We start from the raw sequence: 18790 nt of genomic DNA, 5'->3' as shown, positions 1-18790 counted from the left end.
TATCATATAAATTTCAATATAACAATTATAAATAATCCATTTGTATTTAATGGTCTTATTATTGGTGACCACTCACACAACTAAGCTAAGTAGATATATTATCTACCAATAAACACAAGACATGTATTTATTTTTATATAGAATTTAATAAGAATCTCTGAAATAATCGAAAATAAATAAACTGCTTAAGTTTAGCGATGCAAATAAAATCAGTTATATAAGCAACTCTTTTTTATTTGTAAAAGATCTGGCATACAAAAACTTAAAGAGTGTTTATTTTTTTGAAGATTTATTTTATGTCACGATACCCCGTGAACCGTGACTGATCGTGACTCGTAGCAGTCACGACGTATTCGCCCATCCCTAGTTGCCACAGTGCAGTGCAACAAATAATAAATAAATAAATAGTCAACGCAGAGCATTAAACGAATAAATTGCACCCCACAGCGCGTCAATTGGGTTGGAGATTGAAATCCGAGTTATCTGCTTCGTTGGTGCGGCTGCCACTGCGTCGCGTTGCGTCCGCCGTATCAGTCGCTGGCTGGAGCGCTGGGAGCACGGAAGCCACACAATCAGCGGCGCATTTAAAAGCCTCCAATCCGTACGCTGCTGCGGCAGCCCGCGGGTCATCGGATTGCCATGTCCTACTTCACGCACGCGGCCAGCAGCGACCTGGTCAACCTCAATGTGGGTGGTCAGCGGTAAGAACAAAGCATATAGAGCCATCACAGCTCAACGACTGGCCAGCGATGACACTGATGACGCATGCAATCTCCATCTCACTTTCCGTAGCTTTTCGACGTCGCGGCAAACGCTTACGTGGATCCCGGAAACCTTCTTCACGGCCCTCCTCAGCGGACGCATCTCGAGCCTGAGGGACGAGCACAACGCCATCTTCATTGACCGCGATCCGACGCTCTTCTCCATCATCCTCAACTACCTGAGGACCAAGGACATCGACATCAAGAACTGCGAGATCCGCGCCCTGCGCCACGAGGCCGAGTACTACGGCATCACGCCGCTGACCAAGCGCCTGGCGCTCTGCGAGGACCTGAACCACTCGTCCTGCGGCGATGTGCTCTTCTACGGTTTTCTGGCGGCGCCGCCAATGCCCTCTAACGAAACCGTTCCACCCGCCGCAGTGGACGAGTCGGTGCCCTCCACATCGTCGAGTGCAGTGGCTGCTCGCCCCGGCTCCATGGTGCGCGTCCCAGAGCCCTCCCGTTCCTCACACTCGCGCAACTCTTCGTGGGATCTGCGCCTGGGTCGCACGGGCAGCAGTGGCAGCGGGCCCAATCCGCCAGCTCCCATGCTGCACTCTCGGAACCCCTCCATGGACTTCATGCGACACTCGCGCAATTCCTCGGCGGATCTGAACAAGGCCTTTCGAAACGAGGTGGGCCTGGTGTTCAGTCCCACGCAAAACTCCAACTGGGTGGACCCCATGCGGGTGCAGATTATCAAAGCGCACCAAAACTGGATAGCAGTGGCCTACGCCCACTTCGTGGCTTGCTATCGCGTCAAGGACTCCAACGGCTGGCAGCAGGTGTTCACCTCGCCTCACATCGACGCCACTATCGAGAGGATCGCCATCAACTCGAAGGTGAACACATCCACGGCGGAGCCAGTGCCCAGCAAGATGGTAGCCATCTCGTACGGCAGTCAGATCAGGCTGTGGAGCATCCAGGATGGCGGGCAAAAGACCGACGTGGGCACCTTCAACCTAAACGTGCGCGTGGAGTATTTGTTCTTCATCGGCAGCCAGCTGGTGGCCCTGTCTTCCTCCGGCAAGATCGGCGTGTGGCACGCCATGACCCAGCACTGGCAGATCCAGGACCTGGTGCCTGTGCTCTCCTTCGACTCGGCCGGCTCCTTCCTGCTGCTGGGCTGCAATAACGGCTCCATCTACTACATAGACATGCAGAAGTTCCCGCTTCGGATGAAGGACAACGATTTGCTGGTCACTGAGCTCTACAAAGACGTAGCACTGGACCCCATTACGGCCATCTCGGTGTACCTTACCCCGAAAACCTCGAGCATCAGTGGCAATTGGATCGAGATTGCCTACGGCACCAAGTCCGGAGCGGTGCGGATCATCGTCCAGCATCCAGAGACGGCTGGCCATGGGCCACATCTCTTCGAAACATTCTTTGTCCACCAGAGCCCCGTAACCAAGGTAATGCTGTCGGAGAAGTACCTCGTCTCCGTGTGCAGCGAATACCACCACGTGCGAACCTGGAGTCTGACCCGCTTCCGTGGCATGCTCTCCACACAGCCGGGCTCCACACCCGAGGCCTCCTTTAAGATCGTCTCGCTGGAGGCCACCGACACCAGCTACAGCTATGCGGCTGGCAACGATTTCGGGCCCTACGGCGACTATGACGACATGATCTTCGTGCAGAAGGTGGTGCCCGAGACGGATCAGCTGTACGTACGCTTGGCTTCTAACGGGGATCGCGTCTGCGTAATCCGCTCCGTGGACAGCTCGACAGTTTCGGCCTTCTGTGTGCACGAGTGCGAGGTATCGTCGCGCATGGGATCCCGGTTCATACTCACCGGTCACTGCAACGGCGCCATTCAAATGTGGGACCTAACCACCGCACTGGCGCTGCTCTCCAAGGATGAGCCACAGCAGAAAACCAACGGCGGACCCGACACCAATGAGCTTCTCCGCCTACTTGACCAGTGTGAAATCAGCAATTCATCATGCTCAACACCTTGTATGTCACCGTGTCTATCAGCTATGGGCAACGGTTCTGGAATGGCCTCCTCCTCCATAGCCCGCATGAAAGCCAGCAACATAGCCCTGCTTAACCGGGAACCGGCGCTGGCTGCCCAGGTGCAGCCCCCCGCCCTGGTGCAAGCTCCACTTCCGGCGGCAGTGGCGCCGGCTGGCATCCCGATGGCTGACGACAACAACGAATGAGACGTGGAAGCGGCTGCTTGGTCGGCGCTTGTCGGGCGCGTTTCATCGTTCACATTACCCAGGTGTAGCTTGATCATCGATTACCAATTTATATTCCTGCAGTTCGTGGTGTGCGCCCTTGTCTATGTCTGGGTGACGCGGATCACCCGCGGCCCAGCCACTGGGCCGTGATGGACTGCCAGCAGGCATTTACCCAATCAGATAATCTCCATAATATGTGCTCGATGTGGTTGCAAGTGCAATGTGTATACCCGTTACCCTTTCTTTGTGTCCCGAACTTGTGGATCGTACAGTTAGTATTTTTTAAAACGCCTATGTTCTAGTTAAAGTTATGAAAATTAGTTAAAACAATGTAAACCAGAGTATAAGACTTTTGCAACCGATCTATAATTAGCACGTCTCTTAAAGGGTGCTTCATTGGGACGGATTCGGAGCCTTATCAATGCTGGTCTAAGCAGCGGATAAGATTGGTTGCTCAGAACAAAGTAAGTTCATTAAACAACAAATTGGTTCTTTGTTTTCTTGTCAACCTTAAATGTTAATACTTGTGATTTAGAATTGATTGAGCGGTTGGTTCGAATTCCGTTCGCATGAACCCTAGACCAAACCGAATCTGTCCTTGTGCAAACCCCTCACATCAATATATTGATCCGCCTTGTTGCAATCCGTAAACAGATATACATATGCAATATAAATAAAAATAATTATACACAAACAGATATTGAAATAGCAACCTTCTTGTGTCATCAATAATTTATTGAACATTTTATCTTAGTTTCTTGATGGTTGAATACTTGGAAGTGTTCCATTAACATTTATCAAATACAAATACTTGGCTTGCCTTCTCGTGGGTATTGTGTGTGTAAATACGTGTATATCCTACGCCCATACCGGACCTCAGTAAAGTAAAAAGCAGCAAAAACGCCAAAACATATAAAAATATATATAATATACATATATGTGTATAGCAGGTAAGTCCTCCTGCCCGCCCTCTAAATATTATTGACCTAAACACAACCCACTTCCGTCCACCGGTGTGCTTATCAATTTAAACAAATGGCGCGTCATGTGAGAACCCCCTGCATTCAATTTACCTAAAATAGGACGCACTGGTACTGAGATAGAATAAGAATAATGGAGTAGATACTTGGAGCGATTACCCACCCTCGCCCGGAAGCAATTGTCGAGCCGGTCATACAAATAGTTTGTACACAAAGTCAATCTAAAGCTACGCTATATTCTAAAGGGCAAACCGATATGAAGCTGTGCCACATGGGGATGGGATTACTTTCTGTTCCCCGATCTGTGAGTCAATGAACCACTGTGGTGCACTATGCACTGTAAGACTGTCGCTTGGCGAGCGCCGTTCCTAACTACGATGTAAGCGTGAGTGTGGGGTCTGTGCATCGAATGGATGATATGTGCGTGAAGAATTGCTTAGCAAAAAATGATGAGGGGAGATCCAGCTCACTGGCCACTGTAACGGGCTGCAGGCTACACGTGGAAGTAGTCGTCCACCAGCAACTGCTCGCTCGGAGTGGAGGCTGCCCCACTCAGCGGGCTGCTCGCCTGCGTGTCCGAATCCTGATCCGCCTGCAGCGGCTCGTAGGAGGGCTCCATGACTCCACTGCTTGTGCTGTTCGTCGTCGTCGTGGTCGTCACTGTGGTAGCCGCCGTGGTCAGATAGCACACCGACTCATAGTTCGGGTCCGTTTCACTGCCCGTTCCCGTAAGCGATTCATATTGCGAGGACTGTGGCGTGCTGGTGGCCACCGTTGAGGAGTTGGGTGACAAGGAATTGGATGTGGAACTGGGCGATGTGAGGGTCAGGCGACTGCTGCCGCTGCCTGGCGTTCCGGCCACTGCACTTTCCGCTATCCGTGCATAGTGGTCCGTCTCGGCGGCGGCCTTAGTCTCCAGGATGCTGGCATAGTTATGGTTGGCGTCCGCCCCTGGAATGGTGCTGTAGCCGGCGGCGTCAGCAGAGGCGGGCGGGCGCTTCTTCTCCAGCACCTTGGCGTAGCCGTCGTCCGAGTGGGCGCGACTCTTGAGCACCTCGTAGTTGGGATCGTAGTCCGACTTCTTGGCCTCATCCTCGCCCGAGGGAGCAGGGTGCAGTTGCAGTTGCTCATAGCCGGGATCGTTGTTGCTGTTGCTGGACGGGGGCGGCTGTGGCTGGTTAAGAATAGTCTCGTAGTGCTTTGTGCTGGCGGTGATCGCAATTGCTGTTGCTATCGTTACGGGCTGGGCAATCGCTGAAAGGGCGGCGAAAATAACAGATTTTATTAGCCAGCAACTTGGAGCAGCGTGTTTACTTGGATTGATGAGAATAGTTGATGGATTTACTGCAGACGATACTAACCACGGCTACATCCAAACAAAAACTCAGGAAATTTTCGCCGTTTGAGTTGAACAAACACGGAAATTTCTCATTTTGGCATAGCAACTAAGATTGGGAAGGCATTTCGGAGGAAAGATAAGGAGAGACAGATAGATAGACAGGCAGATTAGGCATCAGGCAGGGATTATCGACTGAGCCAGGATAAAAACGATGAGCAGATCACAGAAATCCACCCTGATTTACCCTGAACAATCGAGCTGGGACTGGTACAAGGGGCTGAGGAGACCTGTCGACTTACCTCCTCCTTCCTGATGTCGCTCCTTCTGCAGCATGTTGGCTGCATAGCAGTCCGACTTGCGGTTCTCGTGCATCACCTGTCCATCGGCTGGAATCGTTTCGTAGCCGTGATCCTTGGCCGAATAGCTATTGCTGCGACCACGGCCCTTCTGGGCATCCATTAGTAAAGCCGCCGCGCTGTCCAGTGGACTAACGCCCAAGGAATCCTGCTGCTGCTTTCTGGCCAGGATGGGCGAGCTGTTCTGCGAGGAGGGAGAGTTCCGCGAGAATTTGTGCTTTTTCATAACCTAGGGGTTGTAAAAACAGATTAGCTTGGTAGTGTGGTTCTATCAGAGATTAATCTCACCTTGGCGTACATGCCCTCTATGTTTTTGTTGCCCTCGCCTTCCTTTGAGGGGCTAAGGCTCTTGCTGTGCTTTCGCTGGGGCGACGCCTCTCCGGACTCCGCCTCGTTGCCTTCGCCGCCCGCTTCGATCACCGATATGACCGAGTTTCGGCCGGAGGTTAAGTTGCTGATGCTGCCGGCGTGCAGGTGGTGCGACTGGCCCACACTCGCCTTGGGCGTCGGGGGCAGAGGAGAGTTCGCCTGGCGCTTCTCCGGCTTGGGCGAGCCCAGATTGCAGACGGATGCGCTGTTGTTCGACGAGGACGAGGCCTGGCGCGAGTGCATCTGGGCTCGCAAACTGTCCACCGGCGGGGGAACTGGCATTCCATGATCGGCACCGCTACTACTAGTGGGTCTGTGGTTTCCGCTACTGGTTCCACCACCGACCATGACGACGGACGGACTAGCAGTCGGAATGCTGCTGCTATTATTTATCTCGACGGCCACCACAATGGGATTGGCTTGCATGGGCTGGATTTGTGCGTAGGTCTCCGAACCGCTAGTGTAAATATCAGCGGCGTTGACATGATGACGGTTATTGGGATCCTCAATGGCCGCATAGGTTTCATCTGAAAATACAGTTAAATGATCAAAAAAAATTCTTTCGGTTCCGATTTGATACAAATTGGAGTACTATATTACTTTGTTTTAATTTAAAAAAAAAAACTAAAACTTCTCCTGAAATGTATTTAAACAAACTGGAAATTGCTACATTAATTTGAGTGTGACTCACCAGAATCGTCGGATACGGTGGCGTAGTGCGAGTCATTTACATCCCGCGATAAAGCTGGGTTCCTATTCGACGGTTTCCCCGTTGGTTGTTGGGCCAAAATGTTTGCCAGGGGTTCCCTCACACTGATGCTAGTGTATCCCTCTGTGTAGAAAAGCATTTAGGGACATGACATCACCTCGAGTGCCCCAAACTTACTTGAAGAGTCCTGCGAGTCACCGCTGAAATGCTGGTTGGCAATGGGCGGCGTCATGTAGGGAAGATCCTGGCTAGCCGAAATCATGCCTGCTATCGCAGACGCGGCGGGAATCTCGGCCTGCGCCGGCACCGAATCATTGTGCTCCCTGGAGCCCTCGCTGTGCTGCGAGCTGCGGTGCATGGGATCGATGCCATCGCTGGATGATCCGGCCACCACTGCCGCCGCCGCAGCTGCTGCTGCAGATCCATGGTTAGCGGCATGGGACGTAGAGGGGGCATTTAACTGGGCGTAGGGGTGTTCGGTGCCCCGCACTTTGGCGTAGTCGTGCGGCAGACCCTTGACCCGAGAGTACGGTGAGCTGACATCGTCCGCCTGGCTGATGGAGCTATGCTGGGACACACTGGTCTGTTTCTTCATGCTCGGTTGGGCTGTGGACAGGAGTAGGACATGTACTGTGTTGCTTTGAGGTTTCTATACCACTCACGACTTTGGCTGCGGGCATCGACCATTTGCTTGTCCGCCACTGTTTCGTATAGTTCGGACCCATTATCGTTGCTCTCGGCCACGGGAATGTCCGGCAAACTGCGATGGGCTGCAGTGCTCGATCTGGAAGTGGTTAGGGCCTAAATAACTCCTTTCACTCTTATGTAATTTGTGGACACTCACCGCTTCTCCGAGTCAGCATTCGAGACTGTGGAGGCATTCAGTTCCGCCTGGGACTCGCTGTTGCCCACCAGGCTGGTGACGACGATGACCTCGTCCGGATTCTTTAACTTGACCATACCCTCCAGGCCCATCAAGTCATTTCTGTGGGGAAAGGGGAGAAATAGTGATTAGTGGCATGGGTGCATCCAACTGGAACTGGGTGGCGTAGCGGCAGAGTAAGACCCACTTTCACTCTCTCGCTGGCCAGCACCGCCCAGTTCGCGCCTGAGGGAAATTTCCACGATGGACTCCGACTCCTGATCTCCTGAAGAATCAGGGCAGAGACGGAGACTTACTTGGGAATGCGCTTCTTGCAGCAGAGACAAGCGCCCAACATCACGATGAAAGTGAGCGTCAGGCTGAGGGTCGCGAGGAGGTACGTGTACGAGTTGGGTGCCTCCAGGCGCAGCTCCGCCGTCGTCGCCTCCACCATGCCCATGTCGCTGTGTGCACATATGCACTATGTACCCATTTAGCACTTGCACTGACCGCTGCACATATATATTTACGAATTTTCGCTATGCTATTCTTTTATTTTTTTGTTTGGCCCACCAAACGAAACAGACAACAACAAGAACGCGACTGACGTGCGGTCATACTAGGTGCGGTCCTACTAGAATGGGAAAACTTGTCATTTAATACCTGCGCTTTTATGGTCATACTAAAAGTATCACCGGCAATTAACGGTTAACTTTTAACCCTATTTAGATCATTACAAGTTCGGATTGAATAGAGCAATTGAAATGACTTAACTTTATAGGTATTCCCATTTTTCAAAAAATTAAAAATAAAAAAAACAAAACATTATACAAATTGTAATTTACCTAATTAGTTTGTATTTTATCAGAAATTGAATATGTTACTACGAATTAACGCCCTGTTCATATTTTGTAAAACTTCATAAGATTTTATTTTTCTTCAAATGATATTTGGTATCAAAACTATACCTACGCTGAATAGCAGCCTAAAGGTTTTTGTGCATTACACAAACAGTTGCTCTTAAATCTAGTTTATTCGCTTGGCACGTTTAGTGATTACTACTCTTTTTTAAAGTTCTGTGTGCTTGAAGATGGTTCTCTCAATGTTCTCTTGCAGTTTTTCCACCTTGCGAGTTTGCTTTTTCAGCTGATCCTCCATTTCTTCAAAGCGGTTGCTCTTGTCCTTGTGTTTTTCGCCCTACGAATTTAAAGTAAATAAGAATATTATTTGATATCCTATGCTATTCCGAATCTTATACCTTGTATTTCTCTACATGTAAAGCATGCTCGGCATGCAGGTGACGCAGCTTTAACAGGCGGCTTTCAAAATGATGCAATTCGGTCTTAATGGACTCCAGTTCCTTATCAGTAAAGTTGCTAGCTTGAGCCACTCGCCAAAGACCCTGAACCTTGGGCTCAATGAAGTCCTGGCTGTGTGGACCGGAGGACACCAGGCGCTCCAGTCTATCGTAGTGATCCTTGATGCCCACATGATGACCGCGAAGAGTGTTGAGGTCGTTTTCGAAACTCTTAACATTCTGAGCATGGGTTTTTATCTCATTTTCATTGGCATCATTCGATATGAGATTGTAGGTGTCCAGATCTTCGGTGTTTATGGCATCTAAAGGGGAAAATTCATAAACTATGTTTTTATGCCTTGTCAAACCAACCTACTTTCATGCTTGTCGGTATCCACAGTTCCGATATTTTCCAAAAGGCTGTAGTACACATCAACCTTGTCCTGGTGATGGTCAAACTCCTGCTTCAAGGACTTCAACTCTTCGGCAGTAAAACCAGAAATCTCTGCCTTTTCCCACAGCCGGTTGAGTTTCTTGTCCTTGAACAGGCTCTTGTTTTTGTGGCGGTCATCGGCGTCGTGGAATTTCTGCCAAGTAGCTTTAATAGAAAAAAGTCAAGTCATACGATGGAGATTCGCTTACCTTAAAGGGCTTTAACTTTTCTGAGTCCTGGGTGTCGTCAAAGTGCTCCAGCAGATCGTAGCTGCTCATAATGCCGATCAGCTTGCGACGCAGCTCGTCATCCTTCAGGCCATCCTTGTCCTTGTGCTGGGAGTTGAGCTGCTTCCAGGCGATCTCTTCCTTGTCGTGGATCTTAAGCTCCATGTACAGAGACTTAAGCTTGGGCTCAGTTAAGCGCTGTAACAGAAATCAATGTAAAGGATCTTCCAGCTAATAGATATTCCGCCTCTTACGTTCTGCGCCTTGGCCCACACCAGATTCAATTTGGCCATGCGAAATGGCCGCTGGATACTCTTGAAGTCCGGGTCATACTTCTCCTGCTTAACTTGCTGGAAATGCGGGTCATTGGCCTCTTTGCTGTACTTCTTGCTCTGCTTTTTGTCCGCATCCACGCCCTGCGAGGCAATCAGTAGCACCAGCGCAAGGACTGCAATTACCGGTGCACACTTCAGCATGTTCCTCGTGGCTTTTATACGGGACTTAAGCCGAAAAATTCTCAATGCTGACCTGGCTAAACAGTTATTCACAACGATCAGTGTGACCAGCCGAACACAAAGTAATTCGGGCGCCTCTTGGCCGGTGTGGCCAACAAGCGATAGTTAAAAGCTGTTGAAACAAACAAAATACCTTAAACAATTTTATAATCATTTATTGTTTTGGTCGGTTTTAAATCATTTTGGGCTTGGGAAATAAAATTGTAAATTCATGCAATAGAGTTTATAAATAGATAACGTAAATGTTGTATATATATTCTTACTTTTTATATTGCTTTAAAATAATTAGCTTTAAAAAGTCGGCCGCCAGAAAAGTTTCGCAGCACTGTTGCTGTTATAGAATGCCTCACTATCTGAATTCGGTCACACTGCCTATTCCGCTTTTTACCTACCGCGGCGCCATTCCCAGTACTTAATTGAAATAAGCTAGTTTGTTTACTTAGAGGCACAAATAAGAGAATCAAGACAATGAGGACGGAGGCAGCAGTCAGTTGTTTCCTGCTGGTACTCCACAGCGTCTGTTGCCAAAGTGGCAGCGAGGAGAACTGGATTGATCCGCATCACAGTTGGTCAAACCTTGTCCAAGATTTCAATGAGCCAGATGGTTCATGCCAGTGTCCTGCGATTCCGGAGCGATCTCCGGCCGCCGTAGAGGATGCCCTAGCTTTTACCTACTTCAGAAAGTTCGTCAATATACTGTTTCAACGCAAGCGATTACAGGTAAGATCGTTCTACTGTTTGACCAAATTTGGAGACATGACGTCATGGGTGTAACTATTCTGTAAATAGTTCGATGCTGAATCGGCGCTCCACAAGCGATCGTTGCTATTCTCGCTGCGGACATCCCAACTGGAGGAACTGGAGAGGGTGCAAGACGTCCGGGATCTGGACGTTTTGCTGACCAAAATACTGGAGAGTGTCGAGGAGGCTACTTTGTTTGAGGGCAAGTCCGGATGCTCCTATGCCTGGCAGGGAGTGCTCTCGATATTGGTGGATATTTTGAAGGACATCGTAGAGCTTACGAAAATTTCTGAGGTACCTGTTGCGCCTTCTATGGGAACATGACCCCGTGCTAACTAATTACTTGTTTTCCCAGGTGCAATTTATACTATTTGCAGCATTAGCCACCACAATTGGATGCCTTGTGCACAAACGTTTCCGTATCCGGTTAATTTCAATTGTTCTGGGCGGTATTTTTCTATGTGGATATATTCACACTTACTTAGAGTGCAACAGAGTATGTAACTATGTAGTATTAATCATAAGAAGCTATCCTTAATACTTGAATATTTACAGAAGTTAGATGTCGAAGCCATGATGGAAGTTATGAAAAGTCACCAGGAACCAAAGAGCTACGCGGAAATGTCCTGGTTCAGTCGACTAAAAGGCTTTGTATTCCAAGCTTCGTTACAGGATAAGCAAATAGAAATGCTGAAGTATGGGAATTCCTTAGAGTATTCGTCAACCTCTAAAAAACTCTGTATTTCAGAAAATCTTCAAAGCTCAATCTTTCATTCTGCATGCCAGATCACGTATTCTTTATGTATATGAACAACCTGTTTCTTAAGCAGTTAGAAATGTTGTTGGAAAAAGTGTCTGAAACCATGCAAAAACTCTCATGTAAGTTTTTATGAAACTATCCCTAGTCAACATTTATAACATTTATAACATACCCGCAGATGGTTTATCATTCCCTTTCAACCTCCTTGCCCCGCTCCTCTTGGTGGCTTTGGTGGGGTACATTATAAAGCTAACCTTTAAATACATCATAAGCCCAAAAGCATGGGCCTCCCTTATCCACAACAATCCCGCCCCGGTTGCAGCCCAAACGGCACATCAATCTATTGCTGTTCGAGAGGCAGCTGGGGATTGCATATCGGGCGAAAACTTGAAAATGCTGTTAAATGTAATGAACGTATCGAGTGTTCAGCAGCAGTCAAAACAAACTCAACCTCTGCTCGCCGTTTCGGGGGTCGAGGAGCTGGTAGAAGTTCCTCCCTCACCGCAAAAAAAAGAAAATCTAGATGTAAGCGATTCTAGCAGCAAAAGCAGGAGAAGCGTTTTGGAGGAAGAAGGATTTACGTTGGTCGACGATCACGAAGATGATCAGATCGATAATGTGTAGCAGCAGCTGCAAACTTAATTTGTATTAATGTAAATAATAATGTCCGTGATTTTTACCCAGTCAGAGTCCGTAAATGATTGGCAATTAATTCAATTTTCAACTTGATTTGTCATAGTTAAATTTTTATTTAAATTATTTTGCATGTTCTTATTCTCATTTGCTCGATAAATGTTATTAAGATAAATCTTCAACAATAAGATCTTTTAAGTAGGCCACCAAACTGTTTATATTTTTCTTGTTATTATTACGCTGCCGGCCTTTCAAAAAATCGGATATAATTTCTATGTAACTTGTTGATCCTTTATATTTACAACTTGGCGCTGAGGCGATTATTTTATATTATTAGCAGTGGGCGCTCTGTGTGAGTTGCATATTAATTGAATGTAAGCGATAATTAATTATTCGGGTTTCAAATCTTGTAAAATCTAATTCAATATGTATACAACTAATATATTTATATATCTATGTATATAGATCTATATGCTGTGTGTATATATTTGTAAGTAAAATTAGAAAAGAATTTCGGTGTAAATATATTTATTCGTTGTATTTTAAATCATGCACCTAAAATGTATTATGCTTTAATTACAATTCATCGTTATTATAATTGTTATGCAACTAAGTAATTTTACGCATTTTGTGAAATGTACTGTATGGAGAATGTACTCCAATATACGGCACATACTGAATAGCCAAAACCCAGTTTGCTGTCTGTCTACAATTAAACGTACCTAAAACTAGGAAAACACGAAGCAGAACCCAAAGCACAGGCAGGCTACCTATAAATCTCAACTAAGGCTGGCATACTTATTTGAAATCGTTCATGTCTATGGCAAACCGAGATAATTTATCTAAATTGATTTCACAAATCTTATACGCAAATTGGTCCGCTATCATAATCTTGATTAATAATTTCTCTACTCGAATTCAACAATTTATTTTAGATCTAGTGTGTAATTTCCACTTCTTGATTTGTGTTGGTTGTTCTACTTATTTGTCCGGCACTGCTGGACGGCGGACCAGCAGCCAAAGATACCAGTACCAGTTGGATGAGCAACATCATAATTAATGTAATTACTTGCCCCTTTGTTGGCTAATTGGTTTAGCAGCGATTAAAGCATATCATTCACTTAGTCTGATTGGTAAAATTTAAAAAACTAATCCTCTTAATATCAAACAACAGCAAACTATGCGAAACAATTTGTTCAACTCCTACGCCTATGCACAAGCCAACCAACTATTAAAATAACGAATACCACAATTGGGAACGGTTTGGTTTAAGTTAAGCTATAAGTACGTACGATACATAAGTGTTTTAAAAACAGGCAACTTATATCCCATCTACGCTACTGCAAAAATGCTCTTCAAATATCCTTCGATGTACGTGTTCCTTGGCTCACTTGATGAATGCAATTGTACTTGATCTTGAAATTGATTCTTTCTTAGGTTAACTCTGTGATCCTGTGATCTGACCTTATCTTTTCTTTTCGGTATTGCTGCTACTACCAAAATGCTTTCGTTAATAAATTTCAGCAAATAAGTGTAAAATTGTACATACACATTTAATATAATACAAAAACACAATGCCATCGCGAGTTTGTTTTAGGTTTCCGGATCCGGATCTCTGTGTGTGTGTGTTGTTGGCCATGAGTATTTTATACATTAGCTTATGTGGCGAACGGGGCTCGTCCAAATCTGTATTATTCTGGTTAGGTGGTAAATAGTTAAACAGCAATGATAGTCAGGGGAGGCATCCTTATTGTGCTCATGCCCAGATGCCCCGCAATGGTCTCTGTGGCGACCATGGAGTCAAGAAGTCTTCCGTTGATGGATCCATGTAAATATTGTTATCATATCGTAATAGATACACATTACAGATTCTATGTCTTTAAATAGGTACTTTGGCTTTCGTTAGAGATATAGTGTATAGCTTCGTTTTATACCTGGTTATGAATGGGTGGTGGATCATGCAAGTATGTATGTAAACATTTGATATGTATGCCGTTACGTTTCAGATGCGATTATGTGTGTCTCAACTTAGGGTTAGCTTCCATGCTGATGTTGTGTTTAGTTTAGTATCGTATCGTATCTGGTATCGTGTACTCTGTGCGACTAGAAAGATCTGATCTGCTCGAATAGAACCTATGCAAAATATACTCGTAATCGAAATTGCAATCGTGTTTGTGACTTACATCAGTTCCTAAATACAAGTGTCAAGTTATGGATGTAACTCTACATGTGGGTAAGTGGTTGTGTGGGTTGTCTGGGTTGTGTGGGTTGTCTGGGGTGTGTGTGGTGCGTGGCCCGTGTGGTTGGATGGGTGGTTGGATGGTTGGGTGGCTGAGACCCAACACCGCCCACCACCACACGCTGCTGCCCCAAGGCGAGTATTTGTCTGTCACCGTCTCCTGCTCCGTCACTCCAGCTGGAGCTCCTTTCGATGCAATGCGACCCGGGTCACATGGTCACAGGGCCACATGCCATCGCCATCCGATGTGCTTACATAACGAGACACTTCTCCTTGGCCCCACCGCTGGCACTGGCCCCCGCGTCACCGTTCTCCGGAATCGAGCCGTTGGTGTCCTTGGACTTCTTCTCCTTCTTCTGTTTCTTCTGCTTCTTGGTGTCCAGCTGCAGGGAAACGGTGCGCGTCTTCTCCATGTTGAGCAGCTCCTGGAAGAGCTCGGTCACGTTGTGGTTCGTCTTGGCCGACGTCTCCATGAACGATATGCTCCAGGTGGTCGCCTGCGCCTGACCCTCGGCCTGGGAGACCTGCCAAAGTATGGTTTTGGGTTAGGCGGTTTTAAAAAAGACATACAATTTAAGAACAAAATATCGATGTTAAAGTGGATTACGTCCGTCAAGATCTGTTTATCAAAAATTAGATAGACTTTATTAAATAATAATATATTTGATCAGAAGATATCGTTTTTATACTCAAGATTTCTCTAACTATTTCAACCAGAAAGAACGTTGAGTTAAATTTTCTTTGTCAAAGATGATTAGTTTAGTCGAATCTGCTTAATATCGTTAATTTAGTAATTAAGTTATCAAAGAAAGAATAGATTTGATTTAAAAACTTAACAATTTTAAAGGATTAGAGTTAACTTGGCGGTCGTTGATATCCAACCTAGTTCAAGCACAAAGGACATGTGTTTCAAATAGGTGTCCTAACAAAAAAAGATTGATAATATTGTCTCTAACCTCACGCAACTCGGCGGTCTCATCACACTTGTTGCCCACCAGCATGACGGGGATGTTCGGTATGTCGGCCCCCTGTGGAAACACGAAGTTTTAGTGAGGATTCAATATCAGGCAATCACGAACCTTCAGCTCCTTGATGAGCGCCCAGATGGGTCGCAGCTCCTCCAGACTCTGCTTGGAGCACACCGAATAGACCAGGATGAAGGCGTGTCCCTTCGAGATGGACAACCGCTGCATGGCCGGAAACTGGTGCGAGCCCGTGGTGTCCGTGATTTGCAGCGTGCAGATGTTCTTATTGCAGCTGATGACCTATGGAATTAATAGGGATTAGGAGGGGTCCTCTCGGGGGGTCACCTGGTTAACCCCCACCCACCTGTCTGTAGGTGTCCTCGATGGTCGGGATGTAGCTTTCGCGGAAGGTGCCCTTAATGAAGCGCAGCACCAGCGAGCTCTTGCCCACGCCGCCGGCTCCGAAGACCACCACCCGGTAGTCGTTGCTCTGCTCCGGCGCAGCGCGCGTCACCTGGTTCTTCTGCTCCGTCATTCCGGACTCGCGTCGGACCGGATTCGGGTCAATCGGATTCGAAGTGGAAATAGTTTCAGAGAGAGAAACAGGAGCTGGAGCTGGAGCTTGTTGGCTTGCTGTCGGGCGCTGGTGGAATGTTCTACTTGGGCGCCATGCTATCGTTTATCTGCAACGATTAAGAGCAAATCAGCTTGGCCACAACGCCCACGCACGCACAACCTTTCCGGGCCGGTTGTGGGTGGAGAGTGGGTGTGCGTGTGGGTGGTATTGCTTTAGGGTCCCTAACAAAAAAAACATAAAGAAAGTTCACTTCTGATAGCCGATGCTTATATACCCTTGTCATTATTAATATTAATATTAGTGAGTCTAAATACTATTTTGGTCAGATTGTTTTTGTGACAGCTATGGGATATGAGATTATTTTATAAACTTGAGAAGGTCATCCTTAAATGGCAGTGCCTCAATTTAGTTAATAAATAGTTTTTTGGTCAGATTGTTTTTATGACACCAATAGGATATGATATGACATGATAAACTTGAAAAGGTCATCTTTAAATGGCAATGTCTCAATTTATTTATATGATGTTAGTGGCTAAACAAAAACAAATCAGAAAGGAACTTAACTTCTGATAAGCGATGCTAATACACCCTTATTATGAGAAATATTGTAGTCTATATATTTATTTTTGCAGATTTTTTTCATAAGATGTTGATAAACTTGATAAAATTATCTTTCATTGGGCATTTCAATACAAAGATGATCAAACGATCATTCTTATATTAGCTATAAGATTAATCGATTTCAAAGATCATATTGTTTTTATGGCGCTATTGTGTATGACATACAATAACAATTAAAAAAATGGAAAAATTGTCCTTAAAAGGCATTATCTCGATTTACAAATATGGTTCTCTGTTTCAAAACAACTACGCTTGAACAATTAAGTAATTTAAAATCGAAGATGTAAAATTATTATGTAATGCTGTATTGTACAACTCGATGAGTCTTAGTTAGTCGCAATATATTCAGAAAAAAACTTAATATTGAAATTTGTACCTATCGGAATATGAAGTGTTTAAGGTATTCTAAGGGCATAAGAAATGTTTTTAAAAAAACTTGTTATGGTTGTAAAACCAAGTAATTAAATTGCAAAAAATTAATGATCGGAAATGACTTATTGACAGCGTTACAGACATGTGACAACATTTGTGATACCCTTTTCAAGGGCAAAATAAACGGGGAAACAATGCGTGAGAGTGTGCTGCTAATTTTAGCCATGTGCCAAGGAAGAGTATTGATTTTTGCTCGGATGGCAGATCGGCATCAGCCTCTGCTCATCATTATCACTTTAATCACGATTATGATGGGGGTAAAAATAGGCCTGCTTTGAAGGCGGGTATCCTTTCCTGCCCATCCGCTCATCCGCCCACTCACACACGGACACACACGCACACTAGCAGTAGTCCAGCCGTAACTGCTCACTTCCGCTTGATTGTCCTGGTGGCACTGGCACCTTTGACACGCCCCCTTTGCCGCCCCGCCTTCCGACTTTTCGCCGTTTTGTTGTTTGGCACTGTTTTCACACTCTCTTTTTGTTTTTCCACCGCTCCGTACACCACACACACTCTTTGCTGTTGGATTTTCCTCGCTTTATTTTGGCTTGGATTTATCGATTTTATCTGCGCTGCACTTGCCACCCACACACGCGACCCCTCGGAAAAACCTGGGCGCCAGCACTATGCTAATACCGTTTGGTGGCTTTCCCGCAGGATCCGAGGGTTTCCCTATTGCGTCGCAATATTTACTTGCATTTCGTTGCACTGGGATTCGTTGCAGGACAGGATCTGGTGCCCGATGTGACTAGCTCTCTGCTGCAGGCCGTCCTATCCTATCCTCTGGTTCCGATAAGGGAACCGCCCACCCACCGCCCCCACACACGAGGGCACCACGGCGCCTGCGCCTATCTCATGTGCAGAGCTTTTAACGGTACTCCAACCCCGCAGCGGAGACTCGAACCATCGGGGAAGAAAGCTTCTGCACACGTCTCTACTACATCCATCCAAAGCCGGCCGGCGTGTGCAAAAGAATTGGGGAATCGAAAGACCCGTGTGTAAAGCCGCGTTTCCAAAGTGTATAAAACCGAGAGCAACTGGCCAATGTGCATCAGTTGTGGTCAGCAGCAAAAACAAGTGAATCATCTCGGTGCAGTAAAAGGCCCAAATAGCCCATCTCTCTATCTTTTGCGAAGTGAACAAGTGAACAAAAATCCAACAAAACCAAGATGCCTTGCCCATGCGGAAGTGGTAAGTTCGAGTCTGACACTAGGATTCTAGGTTCTTTTCAGCTGTCCAGAAAAGCAGTTTAATGTTTTGTTTGATTAGAAATTGTATTTACAAAAGAAAAATAATATTGAACGAACACAATTGGAACCCCTCAATATACTGTACAACTTGTTTTTAACTATGTAGATCTAGTATCAAAACAAAAAATTGTTTTGTTTGACAATATATCAATCAATCAATTCTACGTCTCATTATAAATCGTATGATTTTCTCCGTTATGCCTATGTTAACTTATTTTTCTGCATAATAATTTAATTTTTCATTTTATTTTTACCAGGTTGCAAATGCGCCTCCCAGACGACCAAGGGATCCTGCAACTGCGGATCTGACTGCAAGTGCGGCGGCGAGAAGAAATCCGCCTGCAGCTGCTCCAAGTGAGATTCTCGGAGGAGAAGATCTGGAGAAGACGGCGACCCCTTATCTCCGAACTGATTTCTTTATATTTTTACCTGCAAACACTATGTTTTCTCATTTTCCCTCCACACAATGTCCAATTAAAGTAATTGAACTCTATTAGCTGCGTATTTTTCTTGTTGCGCAATCAGTTGGTCTGGGTCT

At 46.2% G+C, this 18790-nt stretch overlaps 6 protein-coding genes across 11 annotated transcripts; 3 read left to right on the top strand and 3 right to left on the bottom strand.

Annotated features, from left to right (window-relative positions):
* The first annotated feature begins 366 nt into the window (after positions 1 to 366).
* On the top strand, positions 367 to 3294 carry LOC128256797 (BTB/POZ domain-containing protein KCTD3). The gene is made up of 2 exons (XM_052987466.1): positions 367 to 701; positions 793 to 3294. The coding sequence occupies exons 1-2, from the start codon at positions 640 to 642 to the stop codon at positions 2924 to 2926; spliced, it is 2196 nt and encodes a 731-aa protein (XP_052843426.1). The 5' UTR covers positions 367 to 639; the 3' UTR covers positions 2927 to 3294.
* Positions 3295 to 3661: 367 nt separating this feature from the next.
* LOC128256716 (serine-rich adhesin for platelets) lies at positions 3662 to 8185 on the bottom strand. Of its 2 annotated transcripts, XR_008267813.1 has the most exons (9): positions 7880 to 8185; positions 7545 to 7685; positions 7363 to 7484; positions 6878 to 7306; positions 6683 to 6823; positions 5911 to 6518; positions 5566 to 5851; positions 5289 to 5372; positions 5044 to 5181 (listed from the first exon to the last, which is right to left on the bottom strand). XR_008267813.1 is itself a non-coding variant. In XM_052987286.1 (8 exons), exons 1-8 carry the CDS (start codon positions 8020 to 8022, stop codon positions 4421 to 4423), a joined length of 2631 nt encoding a protein of 876 aa, XP_052843246.1. In that variant the 5' UTR covers positions 8023 to 8185; the 3' UTR covers positions 3662 to 4420. The 2 variants fall into 2 exon arrangements, 1 of the variants encoding a protein (XP_052843246.1); XM_052987286.1 differs by lacking the exon at positions 5289 to 5372 and having other exon boundaries at positions 3662 to 5181.
* Positions 8186 to 8469: 284 nt separating this feature from the next.
* Positions 8470 to 10109, bottom strand: LOC128266482 (alpha-2-macroglobulin receptor-associated protein). The gene is made up of 5 exons (XM_053003030.1): positions 9774 to 10109; positions 9502 to 9717; positions 9236 to 9446; positions 8821 to 9182; positions 8470 to 8759 (listed from the first exon to the last, which is right to left on the bottom strand). Exons 1-5 carry the CDS (start codon positions 9993 to 9995, stop codon positions 8631 to 8633), a joined length of 1140 nt encoding a protein of 379 aa, XP_052858990.1. The 5' UTR covers positions 9996 to 10109; the 3' UTR covers positions 8470 to 8630.
* A 278-nt stretch (positions 10110 to 10387) lies between these two features.
* LOC128251793 (uncharacterized) lies at positions 10388 to 12720 on the top strand. The gene is made up of 6 exons (XM_052978968.1): positions 10388 to 10754; positions 10824 to 11069; positions 11131 to 11271; positions 11331 to 11470; positions 11524 to 11654; positions 11714 to 12720. Exons 1-6 carry the CDS (start codon positions 10503 to 10505, stop codon positions 12157 to 12159), a joined length of 1356 nt encoding a protein of 451 aa, XP_052834928.1. The 5' UTR covers positions 10388 to 10502; the 3' UTR covers positions 12160 to 12720.
* Positions 12719 to 17848, bottom strand: LOC128251803 (GTP-binding protein Di-Ras2). Of its 5 annotated transcripts, none has more exons than XR_008267240.1 (6): positions 17696 to 17848; positions 15737 to 16055; positions 15487 to 15672; positions 15364 to 15435; positions 13718 to 14931; positions 12719 to 13661 (listed from the first exon to the last, which is right to left on the bottom strand). XR_008267240.1 is itself a non-coding variant. In XM_052978985.1 (5 exons), the coding sequence occupies exons 2-5, from the start codon at positions 15905 to 15907 to the stop codon at positions 14659 to 14661; spliced, it is 702 nt and encodes a 233-aa protein (XP_052834945.1). In that variant the 5' UTR covers positions 15908 to 16055; positions 17639 to 17848; the 3' UTR covers positions 13703 to 14658. The 5 variants fall into 5 exon arrangements, 3 of the variants coding, with proteins under 3 accessions (XP_052834945.1, XP_052834944.1, XP_052834946.1); XR_008267241.1 differs by lacking the exon at positions 12719 to 13661 and having other exon boundaries at positions 13703 to 14286; positions 14352 to 14931; XM_052978985.1 differs by lacking the exon at positions 12719 to 13661 and having other exon boundaries at positions 13703 to 14931; positions 17639 to 17848.
* Positions 17849 to 18023: 175 nt separating this feature from the next.
* LOC128251812 (metallothionein-1) lies at positions 18024 to 18745 on the top strand. Its single transcript, XM_052978998.1, has 2 exons — positions 18024 to 18193; positions 18510 to 18745. Exons 1-2 carry the CDS (start codon positions 18172 to 18174, stop codon positions 18608 to 18610), a joined length of 123 nt encoding a protein of 40 aa, XP_052834958.1. The 5' UTR covers positions 18024 to 18171; the 3' UTR covers positions 18611 to 18745.
* Positions 18746 to 18790: the final 45 nt, after the last annotated feature.

Source organism: Drosophila gunungcola, chromosome 3R (assembly GCF_025200985.1).
Source record: "Drosophila gunungcola strain Sukarami chromosome 3R, Dgunungcola_SK_2, whole genome shotgun sequence".
NCBI lineage: Eukaryota > Metazoa > Arthropoda > Insecta > Diptera > Drosophilidae > Drosophila > Drosophila gunungcola.
This window is presented reverse-complemented; position numbering and strand designations above follow the sequence as displayed.